Raw genomic sequence first — 19,610 nt, 5'->3', positions numbered from 1 at the left:
TTTTCTGGCATTTCTTCTGTAAACAAACATTATATTCTGCCTTGTTCAAAATGCTTATGCCCCAGCTCTATAGCGGGGTTGTACTTCTCTGTATGTATTACTTAGGTGTTGATGAAAATGTGTGTGCTTTGAAGTTCTGTTACAACAGAGCTGTAATAAAGATACGTCTAACTCTTCTTGGTAGGACTCCTGTGTCTTATCAAGATAACTCGTGGCTCTCCTACTTAACCTGCTTTTGAAATTCCCCTCCCACTAGTTGCTCTCATTTGACTTCAGCTGACAGCTCTGTCATGTGCAGCCCAGTGGGTCCAGCTGAGGTAACCATACGACTTCCCCACTGCCACTGTTCAGATCTGCTGCTTGCTAGGGGTTATCGGCGAAGCAGCAGGGTCAATAAGGGGAATGTATGATTGCGTCCCAACTCACGGTGCGCTCTATCAATCTTAACTGAGGATTAAAGAAAGTGTAAGCTAGGACACTGCAGCACATATTGGGTTACTGAGTCACCAGCATTTTCCTCACCGAATGTGGGAACCAGCACTTGAAACAGTCTGGGAGAAAAAAAAAAAAACTATCCAGAGGAGGGAAAGCTATAGACATGCAGCACTGCTCTCCAAAAGCAAAAATTCTGTGGTCCCACATCCTCTCCTGCAGCTTAATCTGATGTGTACAAGTTAGCTATTAACAGGAAGATCAGGATGCAACCTTGCACTTCCAGCCTGCGCACCGAATGACAGAGCAATTTTCAAAGCTTTCCCCTCCTGAAAGCTGACAAAATAGTACGATTTCAGCTTCAGCTGTGTTTTTTCCCCTCATAATTAAAATGAGTTAGATACAGAAGTATCTATGGTTTGCCAACAGACGCAGAAAACAAGCAAATAAACTGGCTGATAAATGACAGCTTTGCATAAGCACAACATTATTCTGAGGCCATGCCCAACAAAATTATTGAAGACCTTCTTGTAATCAAAGTAGCTATACCACACATACATATGAGTAATTACTAGTTGAACCAGAACTAATTCTACAAAGAGCTATAGCAATTGTTAGCCAAATTGAGTCTGCTGTGGCAGATGCTAAAATAATTGCTCTGGGGGATTACAGGTCATATCCAAGCAGTTAATTCACTAGAAGTGCAATATTCACCATGGCAATGGACGAGCAGACAAAATGGTAGCAAAGAGAGCATAGCTCTTTAATCAAACAAGCACTACTGCCCTCCTTCCTCATCCTCCATTTCCCTATTTGTACGAACAGTTCATGCTTCAGTTAATTGTCAAAACTGCCTATGTTTGCTTACTAGCTAGCCTGAACAAATTTCCCAGCGTCTTGAGTTTGGAAGAAAGAGAGCATTTTGCTAGCGCATTGTACAGTCATCAGTAATCAAATACATGCAGTGACTCTCCCTGCTAAAAATCCCTTGCATGAAAAGAATGGAGTATTTTTGAAAAGCTGTGACAGATACTAGTTTCAGCTGGCAAGATATTTCAGCAAACAAACATTCCTCAAACGTCCACACAGGTATTGCTGCAGGAATGTCTGCATAGGTACTTGCAGGAATAAAAAACATATTCCAAGGGGAGAGCTTTTTTATAAAGGATACTTGTGTATTTCTCAACTAAAGAAGATAAAACCTCCTAAGTGACTTGTTTGAGCACTACAAACAAACCCTTGGCTCTACTCAGATGCAATTCTTAGCAGAGCAAAGGCTATTGATGTCCATCCAAGTCCACAAAACAGAGGTTATAGAGGATGTTATTGGCAAATAGGTCACATGCTGGCTGTCTGCAAGGATGCGTATGTCCCTGAAGAGAGGGAAGCCACTTGAAGGAGAAAGAGAATTGGTTAGACACTGAATTTATTTTGCATTATTCTCTGAGTTTTGAATGCAGACTGTTAAAATTGGTCTATCCCTGAACATTGATTACTTGTATATTTGCACCTCCAGGACACAGACAGAAAGCAATAAAACAATACAATTTCATTTGGCTCAACTGACTGTAGGGGAAACAATGCTTGACATAAACCAGATAAAAATAAATATTAGACAAATATACACCAGACTGCTGCATACTGAGAACTCCAAAGTGGCTTTTATGAGTTTATGTGCTTGGATGTGTGCAAAATAAAACATTAAAATTAGCTTTGCAGCCAGGTTGGCATCCTTTCTCATGTTGAATAGTACTTCACACAAGTCATTTACAGCTCAGCATGATGAAGCAGGAGAGAATCTATTAAAAAATGTGAAATAGAAAGGGTAGATGTTATGCAGAAATTCAGCAAAGGTAAGGAAAACAAGTCTGTAGCCAAGTACCAAATCACACAGAGCTTTACAAACCAGGTCCTCCTGAACTGCTTCTGGAAGTGACAGCAACCCAACAAAAGGTGTTGTGGCAAAGACAGTACATGACACCCAGTTCTATTAAACAAAGAAATAGGCCACTGTGTAACATACATAATTAGTCAGTGGTTTAAGAAAGTTTTGCAGAGGTCTAAAAAGGGCAGTGGCACAGGAGGAAAGTGGGTGATTCTAAATATCAACTAGACTTTGCAGTCACTTGGACAAACAAATGGGAAAAATCACAGCCTGCCAGGCTAGAAGTTACAGCTCTCCAGGGTGTCCTGAGATGAGAGACGTGGGGAACCAGGAATAACAGCTGCACTGCAGGCAAGTCAGGGACTGCCACGGAAAGCAAAAGCATCACCTCTCATGTCTCCTCCTGCCTCAGCACCACCAAGCATCTTCACCATTCTTCTCTAGGTAGCTGCTTTCACTAAGCAAACGTAGCAGCTCTGCTAGTCCAATCTGACCAGAAAGGCATTTTTTGAATGAAATGTTTTTTGAAGACTGTTGCTGATTTATTACCTTATGGGAAAGACACATTTGAAAAAAGGGTTGACAAATTTTCACAACCATAACTCTTTCTTTTTGTAGTTCAAAATGATTTGTCAAACATAATTCATTACCCCTCTCATCCAGACTTTTCTATAAAATGCTTAAATGTTTGCTTTCAGTTGCAAGAGTCACCACTAGAAAGTTATAAAATAAAATCATGAGATGACTAGTGCTCTAGCATGTATGTATATTACATATGCATAAACATATATATAGCATATACACTAGCATAATTAGCTGATTAGCAGCCAGTGTGATTGCCATGCATTACATCCATGGTTTTTTTCATCAAACTCTCCTCTCAGATTTGGATACTAAAGATGTCCAAAGTGATGACACTACCTACATATAGAGGCAAGCAATTTCCAAATACCCATGCTGTAACCTCCTCTCTAACCACCTGCTGAAAAACAGCATACTCTGCCATCCAAATAATGTTTACAATTAATGTGCCTCTTCAAAATGGCCACCCCCAAAAAGGAAGATTATTATCTACCGTCAACAAAATAAAAGTACAATCCAAAGTAGTCACTACTGCCTGCAAATGAGATGTTTTTCTGAAGGCTGTATACTAAAGGCATTTTCTTCTGAAAAAAAAAACCCTTTCCACACATCAGAAAAACACCAACACAAGGATATTCCAGCTTGGACAGCTAGCATGTTTCTGATACAAAAGTTAGGAACACTGACTTATTTTTATATTAGCTTTTCTAAGTTTGCCACCAGACCTTATTTTTTACCTTGAGCTTTTGTCAACTTAAGTACATATACTTGGTCTGATTTTTAAAGTTGAGTTTTTATTAATTCTTCAACTATATCAGACGTATGTGTATAAAATAAGCACCCTGCTAACAGATACCTTCTCCTCAGGTCACTGCTTGGTGAACTTTACCTAGCAACTTGGGGATGATGAGCAAATTGACATGTAACACCTGTCTGAGATAATTTTTGGAAAATGCCTCACTATATCATGCATTTATTTGATGTTTTCCCTACGGACAAGAAGCAACAGACCTTACATTAGGGTCCTGCAGGCTGGAGGTCTTACTGGGATTTACAAAAGAGGTCTCTTCTTTCACAGCCTGTTAAAAGAAGGAGCCAAAGTTTAGTACAACACCCATACACTTAGGATATTACAACTGTGTAATGAAGAAATATTCCTGTAAGCACCCCAGAAAACTGCGATACCCAAAATGCCTACTCTGCCCAGATTAAAAAGCACAGTAATTTTTTTTATCATCTCCTACATCTGAGATTCACTGTGATGAGCTACAATATACAATATGCAGAGCAATAGTGTTAGGAAGAGACTTGATAAGGATGAAGGAGGAGAAAGAAAGTAACACTGGTATTTATGGTTCCTCCAGAAACCATTTGCACAGAAATAATAAAAATCAACCCAAGCAAACATACTTGAGTTTGCTCTGTTGAGTTGCTCTGTTAATTGGAGTAGAATAAATATTTATGTAGTCTAATCAAAATAATGATGCCAACTTTTCATTCAGTCTTTGAAAAATTAGTTGAAAAAACAGATCCCCTACATATAATCACACTACATGCAATTCACAGAAAATCTCACCCACTGCTGCTCTCTACTAAATTACAGAGTCCTGCCTCTCACATACCATTTGTCTATAGAATTGAAAATACTACTATTGCAAAATGACTTACATGAAAATTGCTTGATTACCCAGGAAATGCCCAATTCAGGCAGGTGTTGGTAGATTATACTCTTCAACTGAGATGCAGGGTTCCACAATTCATGTGTAAATGCCAGTGTCAGTGCAACACTGCACCCATCTAGAGAAAATACTGGTTGAAGACACAAAAGTATCTCCAAATCAGTAATGGACCTGGCAGGTTGTGACATTTCCATTCTGCTAAATGGACAGAAGGACCCGATGTAGTCCTATGACAGAGTGATTTTTCAGTGTTCAATATCTGTACCATAGTAATTTGAGGTCAACAGTCCAGATCAAATTGGATTAAATGTGTCAGTCTCATCCTCTTCGAAAAGGATGAGACAGGTTTCTTCAAATCCATCAAATCCAAATCAAAGGATTTTACAGGCATGTAAAAATACTGTAAATCTGACATGAAACTTTCCATTCAACACAAATTGATATATTCCATTTGAGGGCACTTACAACAAAAAGAAACAAAATTAAAGCTGAGTTTCTTCTAAGCCCTTAGCAATGAACTACAAAGTATCACTAGGGATGCTCAGTGAGTGTGGAAGTTGCCAAGTTGTGATAGTTTTAGGTTTGTTTTTCTCTTGTGCCAGAGAGGTAGAAATCATTACCAGAGAGAACTCATTACCACTTCCCAGGTCATTATTTACCAGAGCATCAGCCATGGTGGGAACAGACTTTTGTAGCTTGTGCACACTATTAACTTTATGGGAAATTAAACTGGAACCACTGGAAGCCTGGCAGAAAGTGAACTTTGCTCTGGGCCTACTCCAGCCCAGACAAGCACCTGAGGTGATGGGTTAGGGAACGTGTTGAGATAAGTCCCTCTGTAACCCTTCCTGTTAGAGCTGTCACACCTTCTATATTGATAGCAAACCCACCATCAGTAGAGAGGGGACCCTCTGAACCTCATCAGCATCTTTGTCCCTCTCCTAGGGGGCTAGTTTGCACAGAGGGAGCTAGTTTATTCACAGAACAGGATCAGCAGTAGGTACTGGAGAAGCTCCACCCCAACATAGTGCTCTTACATATTTGGGTTTAATCTCCCTCAACCAGAGGTTTCTGCAGTCCTGGGAAAATGCTCTAAACATGAAGGAATCAGATAAAAGTGGGACATAATCACACCACCATCACCATTGTAAACTCAATCACCAAATGTTTTGCATCTAAGGTTTTCAGTGAATCAGTGTCACGCTGTGCATAATTTCAGGACCAGTAGTGTAATTGTTAAATTTTAATAAATTCATAACTTTAAGAAATATAGTTCAGCTATAGAGAACTTTTTTCTTATAGTCTTCTAGTAGCTCTGTCTAGCATAAAGTTTATTCAAAATCTAGTGCTTTCTTGAAAGGCAAGAAAATATTTTTTTAAGGAATCAAGATAAAGCTTTGAAAATAATTCTTTGTTGGCATAGACGAGCACTGAAGTAAAATTTATTTGTTCTACAGAAATTATAATGCTTTTCATAAAGCTATTGGGTTTCTTCTGAAAGCTGTGAACATGAATCCAACTGTCAGGAACTTAATATGCAGTCTCTTCTTCCATGCTGATGTCTTAACAACATTTTATTGTTACGCCTGACAAGTTAGCTGCTTATTATGTGTCAAATTGGCTACTTTTCAAAACCATAAATTTTACTTTTTTCCAATTTTCACCAAATTACTTGAGTTGCGTTTTAAGATGCAGTTGAACACAACAACAGGAAAGAGAATAGGGATATCAAGGACACAGTGCAGGGGCTGTGACCAGTAATTAAATGATTAAAATTCCACCTACTTAAACACTATAAGCCATGGAACTCACTAGCCAGTTGAGAGGGCTTCACTGTATTAGTCCCTAATAGCTGACCCTTGGTTTCTTCTCACCTCCGTGACTACATCACTACTCTCTTTCGCCTTCTCTGCAGTGGAAGGCTAAGCCTGCATCTCAGGAAGTGGTATATTCCTAAAAGGCATGATCAACGTCCTGAGGAACTTCACTTGGCATTGATTTTCTCCATTATTACTCATGCTTTAGAGAACAGAAAAGACTCCTGCACCCACAAGTAAGTACTGCAGCCTGGTGAGCAAGTAATCCCACTCTAAACTGGAGGGAGAGAGAAAGCATGCAAAGAAATGGAGAGGCCAGAACAGCCTCAGGTGATGAGGCATGCACGCTGGGTGACACGGGTGTGCATTGACAGGTACATGTTAATAAGAATGGGCTAGTTCTCCTCGCCCTGCGCCTCTGCTCCATGTCTATGGATGAACAGACATAGGAAAATGTTATACCTGCAAACATGTTTACAAAGGACTTCAGCCATTAGAACCTGTACTGCCCTTGCTTTATTGTTGGCTTCTTAGCTTTTCATTTCAGGTTTTGTTTGTTTTCAGAAGGGGGTCAGTAAGTCATCAGGTGAGAGCATGTTTCTTTTATTTTTCCTCCTAGCTCCACGAATCACACTCACTAATCACACAAGATTTACTCAGCCTTACTGAAAAAATGTGAACGTAAAAAAAGGGTTATATTTGTACACCGTTCTCACAATAAAATTCCTGGATGGTTTGCCTTCATTTGAATACAAGTGCATGTGCTAGGGCCAGGATTTGGGTTTCCACTGCAAGATGCCCTCCATCAGAGGAGCAAGGAAGTTCAGCCAAGGCTAGCAGGAAGTACGTGGTGGGGAATGGATACGGAGAGCTGGGCAGAGGCACAACCCCAGGAAGCCCAGCATTGAGCTGTGTAAGGACAGAGGCAGAAGCATGGAGCTGCTCAGATCTCCTTAACTAAGGCAGAGTCTCCCCTCACCCAGAGGCTGCTGCTCTGAAAGGGAGAGGTTTCAGGGCATAGCAGTCCCGGAAACTTCATTTATATAGAAGCAGATTCATTTAATAATTACTCAAAGAGAAACAAACTGACTCTTCTATCTACCAGACTGCAAACCAAACAAAACCTAAGACTGATCCAAATAATGTATCCACACAACATCATTCTCTTTCCTTACCTGCCCTGGGCCCAGAGCAAAACAAAAATTACTAATGTTCCAAATTCATATGCCATTAGCTTTCTGGATGGTGTTAGAAACAAAGGTAAAGCATTACTTTATCATACTAGAGACAAGAAACATGCCTGGGTAGAAATGCCATTGTACAGTCTCTCTTCATAGATGATTGCTAAGAAATACAAGTTTCACCAAAAGATGAAAAGAAGAGAAAAACATCTAAGTAATACCAAATTTTGCCTGCAGCTAAGCGATCTACTTATGGGCTGACAGTTTTCAGACTGCTTTTCAGTTGACTGCTGGGCACCCATAACCCCTGCTGGTGTTCCAGCAGCCAGGTCCTTTGGAGCCTTAGAAAGGGGGTGAATCCTCCAGGGACACTACATCAGACCTTGCTGAACTTTTCAGCATGGGTGGGAACACTTTCTGGAACGTGGGAGCAACTCCATGTATGAATTCATAGGCCTTGGTGGCTGGATTTGCCTAGTGAACAGCAGCTCCTTTTATCTTCTTCTGAAGGAAGAGTTAGCCCCAGGATGATGGGGAACAGAGCCTCAAAAAGGGAACTGGTTGCACTGGGCATGTACCAAGTGGGAGAATACAAGAAAGACACAGCTTTGGCTGCAGCCTTCTGTGCACAGACAACTAATTCTGGCTGGGACTGTGGGCTGGTGAGCCTGCAGTGGGGCACTGTGCAAGTCAGGCTGTGTTCTTCAAACCCCAAGAAAGCACCTCAGGGAGCTAGTGCCCTCTGTGCCTCTACTCCATCACACTGTGGCTCTCATCCTGTCTGATCCACAATAGGAATATGTTGAATAAGCAAAAAAGACTGCACAAACAATCTGATCACTGCAGCCAGGGTGTGCGTGTCAGGTTCTCATCTGAGAAAGGCAAGGGTCTGGAAGGCTTATATGAAACATATGATGCCTCTTATTTAGCAATTTCACAAAATTCCCATTTGCAGAAAGGAGGGGGAAGCAACACAGCTTTCACATGTTTGGAGGTCTTCAAAGGCAAGGAAGCAATGGCTCTCACTGTAGTGGCCTGAAAATGCTTCTTTATCTTGGCTCCTTTTGGGTCTGTAACGATGCTAAGAAGGCCTGAAGCATATCAGATTTTTCAGCTCTTAATCAACATTTTTGCAATTTGTCAGCCAGGCTGATTGTTGGCTGAGCTCATTGGATAATACAGGCAAAGCAACGTATCATCAGGAAGAATTAGTAAGGTAAACCTACCTTGGTGATTGAATATGTCAAATGTATCCTTTCAGGCAGAAAAGCATCACGGTTAAGTCTCTTAGGAACAGACTACTCTGTTTTTTCTGCCTTCGAACAGGGCCTGGCACCATGTATCTCCTGGGCTATGGCGGGGCTCCTACACATCACCACAATTAACAGCACTTGTCTCGTCATGTACTAGCACATGCCAGCTAAGAGACAAAGCTGATCCATCCACAATGCGTTGTCACAGTCTTGTGACACCACTGCCACATTTGCCTCCAGTATCCCAGGGAATAAATGAAAGACCTACCTTCTCCCACATTCTGTTTATCTAAAACCTCTTGTACCTCAGCAGGGCTGCCGCATCATTTCCTCAGCTCCCTCCCTGACTGTGAGGTATCATTGCTGACACACTTCTAATGAACTGCCATGTATCATATATTGATCATCCTGGCCCACACACATTCAAAATCTTGTGTTTTTATACCTCTGACACCCTTCATTTCCTGTAGCCTCACTTTTAAAGCCGAGCAAACTTGTTTCCCTGTAGAAAATGAACACAGAGAATCTGAAGCTGAGCCATTTTTAAATTCCATTGTTATGAGCAATTATAACTGACGTGATGTTGTGCTCACTGCTGTTCCAGTTGACAGTCCCAGTGCAGTTGCTTCTTTTTACTTAGCCTGAAATTCACCACTGAGTTTATTGCTCATCCAAGCTGGTGACTAACAACAGCAACAGCTTTAGCAAGGAAGGCGTCGCGTACATAAGGAGCTGTGCAAGCTTCCCCCACAGCCTGAACACCTCAGCTGTGACCTGTTACACTCATGTAATTCCAGTTGCGATCTCTGTGCAAAGGCTGTCAAATTGTGCAGTAGCTCTGTGCTGTGAATAAGGACGGGTGGAGGAAGGGAGGAAACGGAAGCAAACAGCATCTAATTTGTGATGGAAAGAGGTTAAAATGTTGGAAAAGCTGATCCTTTCAAGGTACTTAAGTCAACATCTAATGAAAGCTAAGAACTCCTCTAGGGATCCAGAAGGATTTGTTTAAGTCCTATTATAAAAAAGATCGCATAAGATTATAAATTCTCAAGTGTCTTCCCCTCACCTACTCTATTTTCATTCATGACCTGATTAGAGTTTGAATCCAGATCCCCTTAAGTGAATAAAGCTCCAAAGACCCAGCTCATATAAAGACAGTGATTTTTTTCTACAAATACATGGCAAAAGCACCTGGACTTTGAAGCTGACATGTCCTTACACTTGAATCTTTCCTTAAAGGAGACAGCACAAAGAAAAAAAGGCAAAGAATCATAAAAAATGTAGCTAAGACAGACTAGCTGTGAGTCACCTCACTTATGCACCCTTTCTACCATAAATAATGCATAGATCCCAGTATCATTTACCTTTGCAGCCATGGCTTGCATCTATGTAGAGAGCACAGGCTTCAGGATGGCACCAGTACCCATGCATGTCCTGAGACATTTTTCTGCACTACAGTCCAGTCCTTTCCTCGAGGCAACTGTAGACAGCACAAGCAACCTGCACTTACCCATATATTTGCAATACTAAAGCAAAATGATGTGATCATCTGTCAGTACTCCTTTCTAGGACAGGGAGGAAAAAGAGAGATGGCTATCGACCTGACCTAAAAATTTGCATGTGTATAAGCTTGTGAGGAAAGTTAGTGTGTGAAAGGGGCTAGAGGATTGAACTCCCTTTGTTCAGAGGAACTGGTAAATGTCCCTTCGTTTATTGAGAACCTAGACAGGGGAATCAGTTGCTCAAGAACCCAAACCTGGCTGACAGAAGATACGTCTCACCAGCCCAGAATTTCCCTTGGGGTTGATAAAGCAGAATTGAATGTGATTTTGTATGGTCTTTGTAAATAACTCCACACCCCCAAACTACCTTTCCCACCACCTTTTTTACTCAACAATCCATAACGTCCAATAAGAAACAGCTTGGTGGTAATGTCACCTCTGTGTTCCACAAACTGCACTTCAAAAATTAGCTTGGCCTTCCTTTGTCTGCAGACAGAGAAAGATGTGAGTAATGCAAAAATCAGCTCCAGTAGATTTCAGTTCCTTCCCTGTGCTAACCTGCTAGACTTAGATCAATGCGAGGATTTAGAAAAGCTTGGGTAACAGGTGGAGAATACAAACACTACTTGTAGATGACAAACTACTAGAACACAACACACACTGCCCGCCAAAAGAAAAAGCCCTGCTGACGCAGCTGTACATTTGCTCAGGAGGCTGTGCTTAATTCTAAGGATAATTAGGATTTGCCCGGAGGCAAAGTGGATATAAATAGCAATCAAAACCTGCTAGTATCTTTCCTCTGTCAGTTGGGCCATGAACTGTTTGGCAAAAGGGACTCTGTGATACTAACAAGTCGTCTGCTCAATCACAGCATATCAGCACTGACTCATGCAAGCTGCAAAGGGGTTTTAAATGCCAGGGAGAGCTGGTCTTTTGTATTCTGGCAGCTTCTTACTGCTGCTTTATACCACTTCCTCTCAAATGAAGAGTCTGGAATAAATGCAAAAAAAGGAAGGAAAAAATAAGATATCAGTTGATTCACAGCGTTTAGTGTTCCCCTTGAGCTTAATTTTGTGGGAACTGTGATATGCAGTCTGTCAGCTAGAAGGTGGCAGATCCCTGTGATGCAGTTTGAAAGGTGTGCTGTGAAACACTATTCTTTGCTCCAGGCCTACAGATACTGTAGTACGGCATGCCCTGTGCAAACCACAGGTTTCAGCAGTTGTGTGCGGGTTTCTCACATTTCTCACCTATGGTGTCTGCAGCAGTGTGCTCCCAGGCTCATATTCCAGCATCCTCATCCACACTTTAGTTTAATTCTCCATCAAGTAGAATAGCACATAAATATTTCCACCTTCACCAAATACACAAACTCACTTGTGTTACTTTCCTGCTGCTCTATAACTAAACCACATGCAGGGCTCAGTGATAGGCACCATAAACTTACAAATTTTCAGTCTCTAAGTCAGGACTATAGCCGTGGGAGATGGGTCATTGCTCCCTAGGAATGTGATAAACAGCTCTTCAGCATAATTCTGAACAAAAGCAGTGCAGACACCATCTTCCAGAATGTCTTTTCAAATGTATGCCATAATTTCCCCCGATTCTTTTTGAAATCATAAGCATTGGAATCATTAATTTCTAAGGCTCACTCTTGTGTTGGTGTCTAGCTGCCACAAAGAAAGAAAACTACAGAAAATTTCTGTCCCCGTTTGTATTTTCCACTTGCAAACATTCAGTCCGTTCTCAGAATTAACAACAAACAGCTTCTTCCTCTACCACATGCAGGAGATCCCTTCATAAACTTGTCACATCCTGATGTTAGTAGCATATGGTATTGAAAATATTCCTACTGCTTAGAAAGAGAGCTGTTACAAATATTTCAAGCAACAGTTTGTTAATTTTGGATCTGATCCTAGAGTGCACCAATATTTTTGTCATGCTTTTATACCTAACTGTATGATGAAGATGCCCCATGAAGTTCCATAAAGGACCAGTTAGACCATAGAGTTTTGGGGCCTTTCAAAGCACATTTAGTTTCAAATCGTGTGTGTATAAGAGTCTGATTCTTTCTTCTTCCTTTTACAAAGTGGAGAGGAACAAATCCTCATCGTTCTTGTGATACCATGAGATAAAGGAAGATCTGTGCTGTACATGAGGAAAATCAGCCTGTCTTGGTTTACAGCTTAAGGAAATAGGCCGTGCCTTACGGAACCTAGATATACTTCTTTCCCTGGCTACCTCGTAAGTTAAAATACAACAGTACAGAAAACAAGATATGAGAAATCGGAGTCTTACAAATAAGGCCAAAAGGCAGGATTTCTCAGGGATTTAATATGGAACCAGAGTCAAGATAGAATTGCGCCTAGGACAACACCGTTAGTTCGCCAGATACACTGGGCAGCAGGATGTGTCAGATGTGGTCAAAGAGGGCCAGGATCAAAGCCCTGGAGGAATACATGGAGTTGTTGTCTTTCATGAAGAAACTATTTCTCACCTGCTCGCTCAAAAGTGCTCATCGTGTCTCTAAGCAGTGTAATGCCATCCCAGCTTACTTTTTCCAGAAGATGACTGCACTGCCACTGGGAAAAACTGCCACTGGCTAAACTACTGGTATTTAGCTGGCTGTTTGGCAGGAGGGGAGGTGGGTGTGGGTAGAGAAGGTAACTGGGTGGTTTTATGGTGTGCTGGTACAGTGGTTTATCTGGGCCTCCAGTAGCCCCCTTCCCTCCTCCCATTTTCTAGGTGATGGATGGTGTGCTTCTACTCATTCCTTCACCATGAACATTTTGCCGATCCTTCCCTGCGCTTACGTAGCCACAGCTTCTTACTGTAATGGCTGACCATTGCCTAGCCTCTAAATACTTATTTTTACAGTGTATCTGAGAAGGGTAATCTTTCGTACTTGGCAGGAGGGGAGCTCAAATGCAGAACTCATCTCTAGTTACACAAACAATTTTGTGGCTAAGCAGGGAGTTGAATGAAGATTTCTGAGATTTAAGGTGACATCCTAATTTACTGGCTATAACTCTTAAGCTATACTTCGTTAGCACTTTAAGCTTCAGGAATTTCAAGCTGAACTGTATGCCATTATTTTTCCACAATACATGCTATCCTGCAACAGTCTTCTTTCCCCTCCTTCCCCCTGAAATCATAAGATTTTTCTCACTGAAGCCTAGAGACATCTATTTAATCCAATATGACTGCTAAAGCCTTGTGCAAAACAGGTAAGAAGGAAAAAAGGAATGCTCAGCTTGCTCTGAAACTTATTTACAACATAGCAGCAGCTAAAGAATACAGTTATGGCATGCGTGCAAAAGCAGCCCAGGATGTTCTCACTTGGAAAGCCTCAGAGTGAACAATTAAGGCAGGGCAGGTGAACTGAGAGATGCATATGTTAAGCACATTTCCTATCTTGCCTTAGTAATGCTGTATTCTGAATGCAGCAGCACACACTGCTTCCAGTCTTTAACTACCCAGTCAAACATGACCATTAAATATATTCAGGAGAAAATACAAATGTGAGGAATATACCACAACATCCTGTAGAAAAGACACACAGGAAAAACAGAGGGCAAACCCAAGGGCAATCAAAGAAGAAACATGCTGCATAAAACACAGTTGAGGCAACACAAAATTTAGAGAGGCGAGAGAACTGCTTTAAGTAAAAACTAAAAGAAAAAACCACAATTTTCTTCCCCCACATGCTGTCAGATTTATGGTTCCTGTTCTTGAAATCTAGGGCAGTTAGAATAACCAGATTTTGATACTTCCTTAGGCCTAGCTGGGCCAGATGTAATCTAGCTCTCAGATGAAAGATCTGCCAGGGAACAACAAAAACACAGAGATGATTGTTAACAAAATCCTTTGCAGGGCAAGTTGACCTGATACGTTATTATGAAAAGAAACAAAGTGTTGGAAATACAAAGTTTGTATTCAAAGAGAGTAGTATGCACAAGGATACCACAGGAACTTGGGATAAGAGTCATACCAATCTTTCTGCCTCTACTTTTGTACCTAAAGCATTCTATTTGGCTTTATTTTTGGCACCAATGGCATTATCTTTTGTCCATGAATTACAATTGAAAAGAATCACATATTTTAGGTTTCACTTAGATTTACCTCTGATTGGGAAATTAACTTTTTACAGTCATGCCATCTAGCAGCAATTTTTAGTTACATGATGTCATTACAGGACTTGTGGTGTTTTTGAAACAGGATGCACCTGATGTAAACACTGACCAAGCAGTGAAAATAACAGCTTAAAATACAGTTTAAAGCACAGAAACAAGTAAGAAAACAATAGACTAGCTAACATTCACACTCAGACATGTAAAGTTAATCCCCTAAAATAAAGGTTGCATCAGGATGCATAGATATAACTTTAGAACACCCTTAAGCACAATTTCCATGAATGGTGGCTAGCCTCAGAAAACTCCACACATTACTGTTTCTCAGCTACAAAATAAGTAAAAGCTACAGTGACAAAATCAAAACATGGACATTTCCTGGGGCCCTCTCTCCTATTTTTCAGCCTCTCCTGGTGGTATTAATCATGTCAGTTAGGACAAATTTCCTACTTCCATTATATCAAGCACTTTGAGTTACCTAAGAAACTGCAGAGCAGCTAGAGAAAGCTAGGTCAATGTGGATACTTGAGATAAAATAAGGTGCTTCCTCAGGAATGGTATAATTTTGGAAAACTGGTGTAAGTTGTTCCAAACCTAGAAAGGTGAAATATTAAACAAAGATTACCTGGGCGCCTACTCTAAAAGCAGCTTCCACTTGAGCTTTAAGGATGTTGCACTTCATATGGTCAGGTAGAGATGAAGGTGACACAGGGGCATGAAGAGTTTTTTCAGATACTTTCTTGTCTTCACCCTATATTTAATATAAAAGACAAACACAGTGACATATATGAGATAAGTTAAGAAAATGGTCAGGTCAAAGGGCAAATTTTCACTCAATTCATTAACTGGATAAAACTTCCCTGTACATACCCTGATAGATACATCTTAGAATAAAAAGTTTTCAAAATATTTAATGACTTGATACTATTTTCAAGAAAGAAAAGCCTCAGGGAAGCCTGAGTAATAGAAGTAAGAAACTGATGTGGGATTAAAACAAATGGAAAAAGCCCAGCCAGGCTCTGGAGTGGTTGCCCAAACCTGGGGTCATACTGAGGAAGCAAAACATTGTCTCAAAATATCTCATAGCAGGCCGTAGAGGAAAAGGTTCACATCACTCAACTATAGTGAACATTGGTTTCTTACAACACCCTAAGAATGTAAAGGGGCTTTGCAAATTTAACCAGAGGGATCTGAAGGTATCTCCACATAATTGCAAGCCAAGCAAAACCTGTCATCAGAAAGAAAAATCCAGGGAGTTTAAATATTGTTGCTGCTGTTTCTACTTGATGTCAACCCTTTACCCATGCAGTGATCTGGATCAGAAACCTAAAGCTTCAGGACAGCTAGTTTAGTGACCTGTTCAAATATGACCTAAAAGTCTTGTGCCTTGAACAAACTACATTCAGCAGAAATGCCAGCATGGATAAACTTCCCATGCAGAAAAGAAAGAAATAGGAAAAAAAAAAAAAAAAAAAAAAGGACAATGTAATACTAATGTACAAACAAACAGGGTATGAATGGTACCAGGATTGTAAATGTGAAGTCTTAAACAATCACGCTGTAATATACTATAGATTTTTAAGGAAGAATTAGACAATGGCATGACAGCAATTGCAAACTTTTCTATTCTTCCTAGAAATAAGACCTGAATTAGAACTGAGGAACAGCCTAGCTAAGCATTCATTTTCCACTTTCATTGCTGCGAAGAGTGTTTGTATACACCCAGACAGAACAGATATGTAATACTGCCATTCAGATTTCAGTCAAAACAGGAACAAGGCATCAGTAAACCAGGTCCAGAGAATCCTTGAGGTTCATCTCTGGCAAGTATTTCAAGACAGAACCAGTAATTTTTTTAGCCACTGAAATTACCATATGATTAGCCCTTTAACTTCAAAACTCGCCTCCTTTATCCTGCCTTCTGCCCTTCCCCATTGCATCATGCTGTCTGACAGTAACTACAATCTTACTGGCTCTTCTCTCAAGTCCAGGAACAATCACAGAAAAAAGGGAACATCAAGATTTAGGGGACATTTTCCACAAGTGGAGCAAATTACCGATGCAATCATGTTGCCTGAGGAAACTGTTTTGCAAACACTGGGGAGGGAAAGAGCCAGACCTGTGCAGAACTCTATTGAGACTACAAGGTATTTCTCACATGTAAGCAAAGTTGGTCTAGCAGACTTCTGCATCCAAAATACCACAGCTGCCAGGTATGATTTTGAACAACTGTTTGTTAAAGGATTGCTCATCATAAGGGTTTTTTTTCTTATTTCTAATAATTCTTAAATGTTTATTTTCTAAGCCTCATTTACTGGTTTCAGTGGAAGATATTTTTGGAGTTTTCATTCTTCCCACTTTCTTCCTAAGGGGAAAAGAAAATACTTAAAACGAAAAGTGATGGCATCTAGCTGCAGCAACTTATGGAACTGTAGTCATCTATCCAGTCTTAAATATAACATAGTTCTGGCAAAGACATGAAAAAAGACATGAAATATTTGTTTGCCATAGATGTCTTTTCCAGGGTACTCATGAAGCTGAGAAGTAGAGATACTCAAAAGGACAAAATTAAATGTAAAGAAAACACAGCTTTTCCTTCACCAATAGGCTTGGTAGTTACAGTGCACTACTACACACTTTAAAAGGGTGGCTATTATTGTCAACTTTTAAGTGTATTGATTTCTAACAGCAGAAAGAACAATGCACTAAGCAGTGGCATTTCTAAAGGCCATGCAAAATTCCACCTTTGTTTTAATACTGTATACTAATTAAATATCATTTCAGTCAAACAAGATTAAGCAACTGTATTTTACTAGCTAAATCAATACAGTCTATGCTTGTTTAGGACATAAACTTGCTCTGTAACTTAAAAAGTTCCTAAGTCCCATCCATCTGTTATTCACATGCATATGGGTATTTTTCAGTCCTTCTGTTTTTCCACATTGACCAAGAGCAAGATGGAAGTCCTCAGGGCTGCCTTGCAGCTGGGAACCCTCAAAAGGTCTAAATGTTCTGCTGTATTCAGGATCATACCAGATGACTCCACGTAATACAGACTGTCCCCGCTGCAGGATCTGATGCACAATTCTCACATTGAGATTCTCACTTGAGAGGTCCAAACGCTGATGCTCGCTGACCTAGCTGAAAAGAGAAAGCTGCTGCTGCTGCAGATTTCTTAGAAGTCATTCCTGGGCATTCAGTTCTGCTTTAGCTGTTGTTTGAGTCACTTTTTAAGGGTTTCACCTTCAAGGCAGCAAAATTTGCTTTGCTTGCACCCCAACAGTAGCAGCAGCACCTTTAGTGGCTGATCACACATGAAGAACAGACACTGCTGCAATCGCTGCTTGGCCTTGTCCTGCTCGCCAGATGCTGAGCCAGCAGCAGAAGGCCACCACCTCCCCGCACTGCAGTGGAAACGCTGACTGCACACAAACCCCGTGTGGGGCTTGGGAGCGCTCAACCTGACCCAGACCTCCTCTAACTTCTGAGCATACGTGAGAGGCTTCTTTGCCAGCCTGCCTTGGCAATGATGGACTTTTCTGACACAGTGCAGCACACCCTGAATCATTACTGAATTCTGCTCTCACACAGCTGATTAGCTGGGACAGTTACACCTATAGTCAGTGGCTCTGAAGATCCAGACCAGAAGTGAACTCAAATCACAGAACAAAGCAGCACCTCTTTACTGCACACTATTAGCACTTCTAAGTATCTGTATGATTCTGTTGTTCCTTAATGCCACTAAACTTTACACATAAGTCCGTTCATCCCCCAATTTAACTCCTAAAGTACAATTGCCATCAAGAAGGGAAAAGAAGAAAAATATTTTAGTACTATACAAAACCATACAGTACCTTCTATGGTTTGTTTCACCAGTTTACAAGAAAATGAAAGATCTAAAACCTGCCTGCATTAGGAATCTCTATATACTATTGCTGCAAGAATGAAGGCTGTAATCTACTTTATTTTGCTGTAATAAAAACCCTTATATTTCCATAATCCTTATTGCTTGTAGAGATGAGTGAAACATAAAGATAGCAGCTGGGTATTCAAATGTTATAACAAGTTGGCAGTTATTAAAATTTTATTTTAATTTATAAACTAAGTGCATTCTATGTGTAAGTAATTATAGAACTAAACGTGTCATAATGTCAATAAAAATTCCAATTTTGTAATCTCTTATTATGTAATTTCAAAGAATCTGAGATGTCCCTTTCAAGTGAATGTCCAAGAGTCAAACCTGCATTTGAAAGAAATATTCTTTTTGCTTAAAATTGCCATCTAAACTCATCCCAAAAGATTTAGAAATAAGGAAAAAAAGACTAAGTTAAGATACGTGATAACACTCCAATTTTCCATCTCCAGTGCTAAAAAATAACCATGTGTTCACATCACTTTTACCATTGATGCAGAACTTCATTTTTCCAGAGAAAGAGAACGTTAGAGAACTGCATTTAAATGGGTTTGATAGAAGAGGGTTGAACAAGCTCAGATATATACAGACATAAAACTAGATGCCTTTTTTTCTTTTTATAATTGAGGTCTTAGGTTTGCTTTTCTCCTCCCAAACATTTACTTTAAATTCAATTACATTTGCTGATACTAGAACCAAAGGGAGATTTGTACATCATTAGATAACGATGACAGTGGCTTTGGTTTGCAAAGCTAACTGAATATTAAGTACACATACAAAATATAAAAATAGTTGCATGAAACACAGCAATACCACTCCTGTACTTAACATTTCCATTCTCTCTGCTTTAAAAAGTTCATGCTTTGTTCCACATCAAACTTTGTACCAAGAGCAGGATTCACGATCTTCTGCCTCTGCGAATTTATCAATAGTCTCTTCTTAGCCAAATGATATGTTTAAAACACGTATTTAGCTGGAGGTGTCTGAAGAACAGAATTACTTGTTCAGGAATGCAGGTCTATTCTTTGTTGCTAGTCATCACTACTAGTAGGAGGTAAAATTTTAATGAAGACAACACAGATATATAGGTTTTGAATAAACATTAGCTATGTAAGGTCAAACCCTTTGCTTTCCCAGGACTCAACATCTGCAAATGTGCATGAAAATCTACAGACTCTTGTCCCTTTTCCACCAGGAGATTTATTGATTTTCTTCCATGTCATAGCTAAGACCAAT

The 19,610-nt window shown here is 40.2% G+C and overlaps 1 protein-coding gene across 2 annotated transcripts in view; it reads right to left on the bottom strand.

Annotated features, from left to right (window-relative positions):
• EPB41L4B (erythrocyte membrane protein band 4.1 like 4B) overlaps positions 1–19,610 on the bottom strand; it is a 169,522-nt gene that overhangs the window by 41,114 nt on the left and 108,798 nt on the right. For both annotated transcript variants that reach the window (XM_056332552.1, XM_056332553.1), the window contains 2 exons: positions 15,087–15,212; positions 3,911–3,978 (listed from right to left, as the gene is read on the bottom strand). In XM_056332552.1, the coding sequence (XP_056188527.1) occupies positions 3,911–3,978; positions 15,087–15,212 (194 nt within the window). The remainder of the gene's footprint in view (positions 1–3,910; positions 3,979–15,086; positions 15,213–19,610) is intronic.

Source organism: Falco biarmicus, chromosome 3 (genome assembly GCF_023638135.1).
Source record: "Falco biarmicus isolate bFalBia1 chromosome 3, bFalBia1.pri, whole genome shotgun sequence".
In the NCBI taxonomy this organism is placed as follows: domain Eukaryota; kingdom Metazoa; phylum Chordata; class Aves; order Falconiformes; family Falconidae; genus Falco; species Falco biarmicus.
This window is presented reverse-complemented; position numbering and strand designations above follow the sequence as displayed.